The 12,275-nt window shown below is 43.9% G+C and overlaps 1 protein-coding gene across 2 annotated transcripts in view; it reads left to right on the top strand.

The window, feature by feature from the left end:
* Positions 1 to 12,275, top strand: part of LOC146966810 (cadherin-6-like) — a 59,956-nt gene that overhangs the window by 33,995 nt on the left and 13,686 nt on the right. For both annotated transcript variants that reach the window (XM_085763431.1, XM_085763432.1), the window contains exons 4-6: positions 1,313 to 1,432; positions 6,381 to 6,548; positions 8,853 to 9,040. In XM_085763431.1, the coding sequence (XP_085619557.1) occupies positions 1,313 to 1,432; positions 6,381 to 6,548; positions 8,853 to 9,040 (476 nt within the window). The remainder of the gene's footprint in view (positions 1 to 1,312; positions 1,433 to 6,380; positions 6,549 to 8,852; positions 9,041 to 12,275) is intronic.

The raw sequence follows: 12,275 nt of genomic DNA, 5'->3' as shown, positions 1-12,275 counted from the left end.
GGACTGAGGGACATCGCTCTCACAGCCCCGACATGTGACAGAGTCGTCACTTGGTTCAGCAACCCCGAGAGAGAGGACGGCACTTATCTAAGGGCAGCACGGGCGCCCATGGCAACAACCGAGGTGTGATGTCACTGCTCGGCAGAGCATGTGTTCACGAGCGACTGCGTCGAGACACTGCCCCTTTAAATGTGACATACACTTTGAGTTTTATTATAGTCTCACGGCTGTGACATTCGTCTCTCGGACACTCAGTCGGGGACGATGGCGTTGACGCGCACCCCCACCTCCCCACCTCATCCTTTGACAACTGAATGATTACAGTCAAGGTAATTTACCCCGCCTGCACAAAAACTGTGATTATTCCTGACTTGTTTGTCAGAAAATTCTTCTCTCAAAAGCTTAAAGTCGGCGATGAGATGGCTGATGTGGATCAGTGATATTTTCTAAAAGCCGCCATGTCAGAAAAGCCTCTTTGAGTCTAATTCCCTAGTTAAAGGTATTAGTGATCAAGGTTCGGTGAACTTGCTCAGGGATTCTCCTCCGAACTGTCACTTACACCAAATCAGACAGCCGTGGTCTTCCTCTCTCTGCCTTCAGCATCCCTCATCCATAGAAATGACATTGATCCTAAGAGAAGGAAACTCTCCCCTCATCCTCTCGGATCTCGGCCGACATCGAATTAGAGAACTTTCATGAGGTCGTTATCCCATTGTATTGCACAATTCTATATTTATACCACTTTGCCATTAAATATTTCTACTCAATTAATTTTCTTCTGCATGTAATGAGGCAACACTTGGCCCTGCAAGGCGCCATTTGGGAGGTAGCACTTGGCTAACCGCTTCCCTTTGTTCTGCTGAAATCGGGCCTCAGCCTCTCTGGAAGAGAAAATGGATCACAGTCATTCGCCCGCTATCAGATATTTGGCTTCTTAGACACTCCAGATATGTGGATGCACTAATAGGCTTCTTGGGGTTTTGCAAAGAGCTGGTATTGGTGCCGCTTGTATTCTTAGAGAGATATACTTAGAAAAATACATTAGGACTTATCGATTACCCGCAAAAATCAATCACGTGTAAGGGTATAAGTGCCCCAGGAATAAGGATTGGTTTGGGTAATGTAAAGGGACAGAAATGATCAGTCACATTCTGCATGAGCGTGATTAGAAGAGGATCCGACACCTCATCAGAAGGTGCATCAGCTTAACCAATTATCCAGCAGGCAATTTTTTTTTTCCAGCAGTATTGAGGAGTTGATCTAAATCATTGTCATGAATCTCTCCCTCCCTCCCTCTTCCCCCCTCCCACAGGCACCTCGGTAATTCAGGTGACAGCCACGGACGCAGACGACGCCACATACGGGAACAGCGCCAGGGTGGTGTACAGCATCCTGGAGGGCCAGCCCTACTTCTCCGTGGACCCAGACACCGGTCAGTGGAGACATTAATGTGAAACCCACCCGGGTGTGTGTGTGTGTGGGGGGGGGGATACTATTACACACACAGTCAATACACAGATATCTCTGGTGGTATTTGTGGAGTGTTGTTTTTCCTCCTTCAAACATGATGTCATTTTTCTGTTTAATTGAGCCCTAAACTCAGTTTTACTTTGGGCCCGTCCACACAGAGACAGGTTCAGGGGTATCCACAAAAAAAGTTTTTTATTGTTTTGGCTTTTTGGTAGCCTTTTTCAAAGAGGTCCCAGAGGGAATACATCTCAAAACACCACCCAAGGGTTTTCATGTAGACAACCAAAACGCGAAACAATGATGTCATTGCCTCACCTCTCTAACCTGTAACCTGAGCCACACCGCGCAGACGTCACCTAACAACAATGGTGGACTGTAAATCACTGTCTGTAAGTCACTTCATTTTCGTCTTTTCATCACCAGTTTTACTGTTTCTTTTAAACAGACGACAAACAAGTCAGGAAATGTTATTTTACCTTTACATGTTTCGACTGTCAACCTGTAGTCTTCCTCTAAAGTGACAGCTGACGACTGTGATGTGTCATTCATCAGCAAAAAGAAAAGGCAGGCATTAAAATCAGCCATATCGGATCATTGCAAGAGAAAGAAACAAATCATGGACTGGGACAGAACAAAAGTCAGTGGGTCAGAGTCAAACATAAATGTTGGACCAAAGAGACAATGGAAATATGAAAGTAGGCAAAAGACACCATCAACAGAGACCAGTGGACGGCGGCCAGCCTGCCAGGTCTGTCAAGTCCGCCAGGCTGGCCACATCAGCTGATAAACAACACATCACACGCCCTCAGCTGACGCTTGTGAGGAAGACTGCAGGAACATGTAAAGGTAGAAGAACATCTCTGAACATATTGTCTGTTCAAAAGAAATACCATATTGACCCCAATATAAGATAAAATCAAATGTTGATTTTGTAAAATGTTGACCTAATCAAAAGTTTTCAGTTTTCAGTATCAGTGAAATAACACCTGGTAGATTGCAGCGACCACTGGTCTGTACTGAGACTGTTGTTATTCTGACACATAAGTTACATGACAGCTGTGTTGAAAACCACACTGTGCTCTGTAATCGCGGTGCAGAAAAGTGAGTTTGGAGCTGACGAGAGGAGAGAAAAAAGAGAGTGAGACGGCGCAGCCTTAACTGCTGTGATATGACGACCCCACCCTCTCTAAGGAGGAACTGTGAAGGAGTCAGCTGTGATGGAAAAGCACCTAAATCAAGTCGAGTAGATCCGAACTGTAGTGGAGAAGGGGCAACACACACATGCACAATCGTCCTCTCAGATGCGGCTGCATCTCTCCAGGTCGCTGGTGTATGTGAGTGTGAGAGAAAGAAAAGCTCTGACTTGCTTGGGCAGACGTTGTTTGGTGCTACCGGCTGATTTGCATATAAATATCTAGACCCAGAATATAAGATGACCCGTTTTTTTCAGACTTTTTTCGACGGAAAAAGTACCGTCTTATATTCAGGTCAATACGGTAGTAAAACTAATCCATTAAATCGTCATATCTGGGCTGTCACAACTCCTGGTCAACATTTAGTGTTTCATCGACCTATAATTTTTGGAGTTTGTATCTGTTTTTTTGTGTATGTGTGTGACAGACTTACAGCACCACCACATACAGGCCTGGCATATGGACTACAAAGCTTAGAATAATTTTCAGTGGTGTTGTGCATTTACAAAAAAACTGTTTAAGAATGCACAAGAAAAAGAACGTTTTCGAAAAGCTCTGTCTCGGTGTGGACAAGGCCTTAGAGCTAGAACAATCTGACATGTTCTGGAGGTGATTGCCCGTGTCGTGAAGAAACAACAACAACAACAACAACAGCAGCAGCAAGAAGAAAAGACCAGCATGCACTGCAGTCACAAAGACTGGCTGTTTCCTGACAAATGTGCACAACTCCCCAGTCCTCCTCCGGTGGAACCGCTCTCATCCTCCTGCTCTAACTATGCCACTGCCAGCGCTGCTCTCCACCTACATATGTAACCTGCAGCTTGAATGTAACAAGTTTTTACACCCTTTGTCTGGAGGTGGCCGATCTGGGAGGGAGGAAACCATAACAAATCACTAACTGGAGCAGAAATAGAGAAGGCAAGCTGAGCTTTATCGGGAAGGTAAATTAAAACAATTTATCACAAAATAACTCCTGGAATGCAGGAAGTTTTCCTTTAACCAGAACAAAGGAGAAAACACATCACATCAGCCTCCCCCTGATGGACGAGGAAGGTTGGGATATACTGTAGTAGAGAGAGAGAGTGGCAAATTACCAACCCCAAATTCTAGCCGCTTGCTAGTTTTAATCATTAATGTGCGCTTTGGAACACATCCCGCTCGTGTCTTTTTTTTTTTTTTTTTTTTGCTTAAACAAAAGGGAAACGACACAAAAAAAAGCCATTTGGAGATTAGCGGAGGGATTAACAGTAATATGGTTTATCCCACATGTGGTATGTAAGCTGACATCCCCTCTTACACAAAGACATGCCTGGACATCACATTATAAGCAGGATTTGTTTCCCCTCTCCTCCTACTCCTCAGCGCGCGTGTGTGTATTGTAGTCATTAAGCAATAACAAAGGTAGACGGAGATACAAGAGCGAGCGCGATGCTGCTATACGTTTGGCTTCCTGTCCCGCCACGATGCCTCAGTGATCGCTGTCCCGTTAACTATGTGAGATAAATTGCACATCTTGTAAAGAAAGAGAAAGATAGAGAGACAGGAAGGGGGTTGAGCTGCATTATGGCTGCTCTTCCTTTTTTGCCGTATAGAAGGAAAAAGAATAAGAATAAGAATAAGTTACAGAGTGCAGGCCGGTGTGATCTGGGCCTGAGCGATGTGCTACGTCAGCCTCCTTGTTGTTTGATGTGCACTGAATCATCTATCACCCTGGAAGAGGTGGAAGTTTGTCAAAGCGGTTTATTTAGGGTGATTTTTTTTTTTCACCTTTTATTCTCCCACTCTATTTCTGCCCGCCCCCTCTCACCCCCCTCCTCGCTCACTCTCTCTCTCCACCTGCTTCTCTTTTTATGAAGCTTCAATTTCAAACGTGTAATAGCAGACAGGATTTAAGACCGGCTCTGATGGGAGATGGAGCACACCTTTTGAATATGCTGCCAATTACCGCTTCACTCGGTCTCTGTCCTGACTCCAAACTAGAGATCTAACGCGTCAGAGCCGAGAAGTAAGCAACTGCAACGACACTTGAAAGGCTGAACATTAACGGAGTCTTAATTCCAAAGAGGAGATAAATGATGTGGAATACATTTGGAGGGGCCAAACGCTACACTTAGAAAATTAAAGGAAGGCGCTGTGGTTTTTGGTCAGACCAGCCCTTTGGTCCACTTACCAGATAAATCATGAGAACACAGACACCAAAATGTGCTCCTGGGTGGCCACTGAGCTCCACGCTGCCGCGCATACTGAGCAAGAGCACTGACCTTTCAGTAATAAAATGTTCTTAGTGGTTTAATTATCTGGCCTGTAGATGCATAAATCTCAAAAATGAAACATCATTAATTCAATACAGCTGATGTAAAATCTTTTAGATGAGCAAAGGGATACATACAGTATATAAATATATATTTTTTTAGATATATGCACTCCACCTGCAACAATTCACTGCTCTATGTCACACAGAGGGTTGGTTTTTTATGAATGTTGCACACTGCCCTGTCAGTCTGGCATGGTTTAAAAGCGACCTACCACCGAGCTAAAGAGCAATAGCTGCGTTGTTTATTTTCATAGTCTACTGTACACACACTGTGTGGCTTAATTATACATGAATCCTCTCATGATTGTTTGCAGGAATTAAGCCAGATTTTGATGTTAAAAAAAGCTTAAAAAAACAGGAACAAATGTCCATATAAACGTCTTTTTTTTTGTCCAACTAAGACCAAAACACATTCAGTTTCATATCATATACAGTAGTTATCTAAAAATAGAAAAGCAGCTACATATTCACACTGGAGATGCTTTAATTAGAGATAATAAGGCATATCAAATCAAACATTACTTAAATAATTGAATTATGGTCAAACTCTGTCATGTTTATGTGTCAGCTGATGAATGGACTAATTGTTTCAGCTCCACACTGTTTAGTGGGTTAATGTTAATGCTGTCACATGCACTGTTTATTGGTTTATTGTTCATGTTAATGTAGCATTCATCTTCATCTACTCTCTATATGTGGGCATTTTGCTCATGTTTGCACCCTGTGGTTAAACAAATAATCAGGTTATACGCTAACAAGAAACATTATTCTAATGTGATCAAATGCGATGCAGAGAGGCTGTATCTAATATTATCTACATATGTTTGAGTAATGGCGAGATAACAAATGTGCTGCACAACTGAAGGTCACCGGTTTGTGTCTTTTTCATGGATTTGAATAGAAAAATACCTTGATTGTTGAAAAGCAGCAGGTTTTAAGTGATGCTCACTCCGATTTAATGTTCCCACACAATCCCAGAGTTCATGTTTGCCGCTCCGAAAATGACACAGGTGACCGCAGGCGGGGTGTCGACGAGGTCGCGGGGTCCTCCGGTGTCGAGCGCTCCTCAGAAAAATGATTCTAGTTACAGAAAAGTGAAGAGAAAAATGGACAAACGAGCCGCTGATTGTTCAACCGGAGTCTGTGTGAATACTGGAAATAAGTGGTTTGATTACAGTTTGAGTTCTGTGCGGTGGATTTCCTCCAAGATTTTTTTTTGTGTTATACTGTTTGTTTGTGTTTCCCAGATTCTCACCACTCGACAAAGCAAACACTAATGGATCCATTGGAGCCATAGACGCTGCTTTACCACTGCTTTATGAAAATAGACTTGACTTGATACGATGGATGTTTTTTTTTTTTTACACTGAACACTCTCTGTTTATATTTTCTTTTTTCCTCAGGCCTGATCAAAACAGCCCTGCCTGGCATGGACAGAGAAGTCAAGGAAAACTACCAGGTTGTGATCCAGGCTAAAGACATGGCCGGACAGATGGGCGGCCTCTCAGGAACCACCACGGTCAGCATCACCCTCTCCGACGTGAACGACAACCCGCCACGCTTCACCAAGAGTGAGTCAAACCTCCTGGAACCAGCTCACACACACACACACACACACACACAAACACACGACTAAACACACACATGGAGTGACCAATCCCCGGGCCACGAGAAAACCACGCGTCGGTTGTGAGCCGGTGCCAGGCAGGCAGCCCCCATCTGGTGTCAGTTTCAGAATGAATTTGGATTATGGCAGGGAGATCTGGGTTTTTTTGCGCCACTAAGGCGGGCCTCTTAAAGGCAGTGAATAATTAAATATAGAGCCATATGACAGAGCGAAGGGTCCTGCAAAGTGCATCAGATCATCCCTGTAATCCCTATTAAATGAAGAGAGTACATTCAGTGGGTTTTATCTCCCCTGCTCCTCCCCTCTCTTTTGTCTATCTGACACTATTAAGTCTTTCTTCTGCTGCCTTTTACTCCATAAAACCAATGTTCTCAATTTAGTGCTCCAACTGCCCTTGCTGCACCCACCCAACAACCCCCCTCCCCCACACTTTTTTTTCCCTTTTTTTTTTTGTTCCACTCTCACTCATCAATCATCAATCCTTCCTTCCTTATTCTCTCTCAGTCTCACACATTTTCCCCTCCCGCCCGTCTGACTTCCTCCCGCGCACGTGGCAACAAACAGCATCGGCAGCCAGATCAGATTGACAGATTACTGGTGTCGTCGCACCCCCCCCCATCCCCCCACCCCACACACACACACACACACACACACACAACCCCTCCCTTTAGTAACAGCAAAAGCGCAGAGTGTACAGTTGGCGACGCGTGCGCACAGCCGCCAACTCAAGGCAAACACGCGACCGCAAGAACTGTCCCCCTCCATGTTGTTGGTGTTGGTGGGTGGGGGGTGGGGGGTGGGGGGGCTCGGGGAGGGAGACAGGCACTGTCATCTCAGCTTCACCGCCAATAAATGAACGTTGAGAGGGGAGTGGGGAGGGGGAGGGAGATGGATACGACAGGGATGGAGGAGATGACAGGAGGTGGAAGATAGCGGAAGAAAGAGGAAGAGTGAGGCAGACGACAGAGAGACAGCCAGTGATGGAGGGGCTAGGTGGGAGGGTGGGTGGAGGGGGGGGGGGGGTTGAAAGAGGGAGAAAGAGAAAGAAATATTGTAATGGGACACCCAGAGGAGGTAGAGTGTCAGGAAGCGATATCATTGTTGTCTGCCGGAGTGATGCCTCTTCTTTTCCACCCAATGCTAAATACCTGTTAGCCTAGGGAAGCCTTCTCGCGTTGTGTCACTTCCAGTGTGTGTGTGTGTTGCGTGTGTGTTTGTGTGTGGAGGCAAGTGTCAGCGTCACGGCGACCTGCCGACTCAGGCGTTGCCAAAACACTGTCAGCATGTTTTATTAGTGTGTCAGTGCTGTTTGTCTCCGCAGGCAGTGTGTATATCACGCCCGCTCCCTCCTGCAGTCCAGCTATTTATTTAAGCATACGAGATGCAGCCGGGGCGCCGCCGCGGCCGACAGGCAGCCATCAATTCATCCGGCCTCAAACCAGGAAATCATCTCGCAAAATAAAAACCAGAAAAAAAAAGAAAAAGAAGGAGAAGAAGAAGAAGAAGAAGCAATTAATTTACGTCGAGCAAATTGGCCCAGAATTTATGTCACATCCTAAACTTCCGAGCACTGAGTCAATATCGCTTGTAGCAACTTCTGTTGAAAGGCCAAATGTCTGTTTGGGAAATGAAATATGTTTTACCGCATATGAAATGTCTGCTCCACAGCTGATCTACAAATGTTGCAGCACTAAATCTCCCACTCGGCTTCTTCCTTTCACACACTCTTCCCTCCCCGGCTGCCTCTTCCATCGCCGCTCTCTGATTGGCTCTGACTCACTTCTCCTCCTGACCTGCTCTCTTGTATTCTTGCTCTGTGACTCACCCGCTCACAGTCTTTCTTTATTCACTAACGGGGTCATAAAACATGTTCAGGCTGTGACGTTTGCTGGGTGTCAGGGGCGATGGTGTTTGTCTTTTTGGCCGCCGCGTCCTTGTTTTCTGTCTTATTATGTTGAGCTGCACTTTAGGCCGTTAGTGCTTCTAGATTAGCCTTGAGATTTTCATAAAATCTGTAATGGCGCCATTGATGCGCCTGTTACATGAACTGCGTCTTTGTGTGGGGAAAATGGAACAGGACATGAAAAGAAGTGTCAAGGACATAATTTTGGTTGTCATGGCCGTGCTCGCACACTCGATTTCAGCCCTTGTGCCTTTTCTTTCTCCAGCTTTTCACATCGATTGACCAATTTCTTCTTTTGGTGCAACCGCCTAAATCACAAAAAAGATTCAAATTCTTCCTCCGCAGCCCTGTACGAGTTCAGAGTGCCCGAGTCCGTGGAGCTCGGGGGCGTGGTGGGACTGATCCGCGCCATGGACGCAGACATCGGCGAGAACGAGGAGATGGACTACAGGATCACCGGGAGCGACGGCCCCGGGATGTTCGATATCGTCACCAACAGGAGCACGCAGGAGGGCGTCATCGTGCTGAGGAAGGTCAGGGACTCTCTGTTGTTTTTATAGTGTGTGGGAGGGGCCCAGATGAGAGGAGGTGAGGTAAAGGAGCAGCTCCCACTGGGGACCGATGGGCGTGGCTGTGTCTTCTATTTTTCAAAATCCACATTTTTACTGTGTCAAATAAAGAAGAAGAAAAAATAATGGTTCAGAAGATGGCCACCATCTTGTTTTGTTGACACACTAACACTGTATTCCATTTTCACAATAAAAGCCACTCAGTGTTTCGGTGCAGTGCTGACAGGAAGAGAGTCAGACACTCACTCTGGTTCACAGTCATTCATTGTTTCCTGTGAGTCCATGAGAGAACAGTCTGGTGGACTCCAACACTAACACTACATGAATTTCCAGTAACCTGCTTAGCGCACAATTTGAAATTTAAACTAAATTAATAAATAAAATACTGATGGAATTTGAAATTTTCAAATTTAGTGCAATTTTCAAATTGTAGGAGCATAATGTTAACACACAAGATAATGTTAACACATAAGAGCATGATGCTTGCACATAATGTAAGCCTATATATTATGGTGATAAGATATAATGTTAGCACATAAAATCATTATGCTAGCACATGATGTAAGCACCATAATGTGTATAATGTTGGCACATAATGTTAGTACCATAAGTGTTGGTTATAGAGATGTCTTGGTCTGTAAACACATTATCCTGTCATATGTTTATTTAACGTCCAGTGTGTAATAATTGTCAAGGTTTATTGGCAAAATCTGAATATACTACCCATGAATATATTAATAATAATAATAATACATTTTATTTGTAACACGCTTTTCCAAGTGCTCAAAGACGCTTATATTAGTATATAATATATTAATTTGTATATATTAGTGCTATAATCACTATTAAATAAAATTTGTTTGGTTTTCGTAGCGTATTATTCTCTACATATAGCAAGGGTCTTGCTTCAGAGAGTGTCGCCATCTTGCGCCGCCATGGTTGTACGGCAGCCCGAATCCAGCCAGCCAGCCAGAGAGCATGTTTCAAGAGTTTCACGTTCATAATTACACCAACAAAGAAGGTGGAAGGAAATAAATAGGAGTAGGAAACCGCAGACCTTAAAATGGTTTAGATCTTAAACCTCCTGAAATACTCCAAGTCATCCCAGTCGTGGTAAACAAGTTTTTTTGTCCTCGGAGGCCACCATCACGAGCGAGGGAGTGAGCGCTGCAATCTAGAATCTGAACGCTAGATGTAACGGTTTTACCCCCATTTTACACACTGGACCTTTAATGCAACAAAAAACAGATTGTCATTTAAAATTGTTTTTCTTTGACAATGAAATGCAAATGCCATGAAATCATTCCAACTGAAATTGTGACAGAATGTCTGCGAGTCGTGTTACCTGGAAATCTGTCCAATAAGAGCAATATTAGAGAGAAAACCAGGCTTTATTCACATTATATCAAACATATGCAGCCATTTGCAACTTTGTGTGGTTTCGACAAAAAAAAAACTGCTTCTGTATATTAAAACCGCAATTACTTTCCTAAATAGTTACTACAGATTACAGGATGTGAATGGCTGCTGTCAAACAACTTTGACCATTAGCTGTAGTCACTCATCTACAGGGTTTGATTTTAGATATGACTTTTGAGGACAGTGTAGTTTCCATATAGATGTTATCATTACAGTATATTCAGGCTCTATCAATGAAACACAGAGTTTTCTACTACACTGATATATAAATGCAGGGAATAATATTCTCATAGTTTCAGTTACAGCTTTGCTTTCTATTGCTGTTCAAGGACCATCCACTTCATTATGCTCCCTCAGAACAAATCTACTTGCGCTGCTCACTCTGACAAAGAAAACTTTTTTTATTTCCATATGCTCACACAGCCAGAAGATAGACAGTAGGGTTATTAGATTTCAGCTTACACATTGCCCACACTTCCACTACATGTGTTTTGAGCGAGATTCATTCTTCCTCTCAGCTGAGACCAAAGCAGAAATATTGATGCTCAGTATGGATCGCAGCATTCAGCGCTGTGCCGTGGTGTGTTTCTGATGTATTCAACAGAATCTGGCAGTTGCCTTATCAAGCGCCCTCTCTGCAGCCTCCGATCGATCGCTTCCATCATGCCATCATTAAGTGGAAGATGACATAATTGCCGTTTGTAGCCGCGGAGGTGCTGTAGTGGATGTGCTGTATGGGCGAAGTGTGTGTGTGTGTGTGTGTGTGTGTGTGTGTGTGTGTGTGTGCGTGTGTGGGGAACGAGCATGCCCTAATTCTGAACCTACTAATTAAATGGGCTTGTCAAGTGGGAGTGTGTCCCATCTCCACATGCATAGGTCCTTCAAAGCAACATATTCCCCCGGTTGACGTGCACACACACACACACACACACACACACACACATGCCATCTCTTTCCCTTAACAGGTAACAGCAGAAATCAATGAGTCACATTATGTTATTATTCATGGCTTCAGAAAACGGTTTGTTCCATCTGGATTCTTCAAGCTTTCATGGGCTGTTTCCAGCGATCACGGACGCGGCATCCTTTCATATGTACAGCAGTCAGCCCGCGAGGAGACTCAGCTCTGATCCGGCTGCTCCTGCTCAGCACGGGGCGAACAGTCATTATAATGCACCGCTCCCCAATTATTTCCATCAATAGGCGGATACCTTCAGTGGATACAACTTCAAAAAAAAAAAAAAAAAAAGAAGAAGAAGAAGAAAAAAAAGTTCAGGAAAGGAACATAAAAGAGAAAAAACAAAAAACATAACCGCTAAAATGCACGACGACAGAAAACTTTAGCAGCCGTGCAGGAATCAGGCTACTAATCATCTTGCACTGCCCATAAATTACAGGATGTAAGAGTAGTGTACAGTGGATGCACAGTCATACATTAAAAGCAACAAAGCTGCTCTCCTTTAAGCAAACAAATGGATGAAATGAAATCCTGTATGCCAACAACAAAGGTCCAGTATAAATAGAACCGAACCACTTACTGTCTAAAGCAGCAAACACAAAATAAAGCCTTATTAAGCTTTTAAGGAGGTTGCGATTTCCAAACTTTAAAATTGTGTTGCTCAATACCCATGTCTGCAAGGGAGTTCACTGAAGGCTTTATCACTAAATATATTATCTAAATATTAACAGAGAAATAGTGGATGTGTCCTTCACCGCAGCACCTCCTGAGATCTTGTGTTTTCGTACTCCGATAATCATTTTCTAAACATCTTTATTTATT

Source organism: Trachurus japonicus, chromosome 20 (assembly GCF_045865225.1).
Source record: "Trachurus japonicus isolate A0001 chromosome 20, Traja_1.0".
Classification (NCBI taxonomy): Eukaryota; Metazoa; Chordata; class Actinopteri; order Carangiformes; family Carangidae; genus Trachurus; species Trachurus japonicus.
The sequence above is the reverse complement of the archived record's forward strand: the minus strand, read 5'-3'. Positions and strand labels throughout refer to the sequence as shown.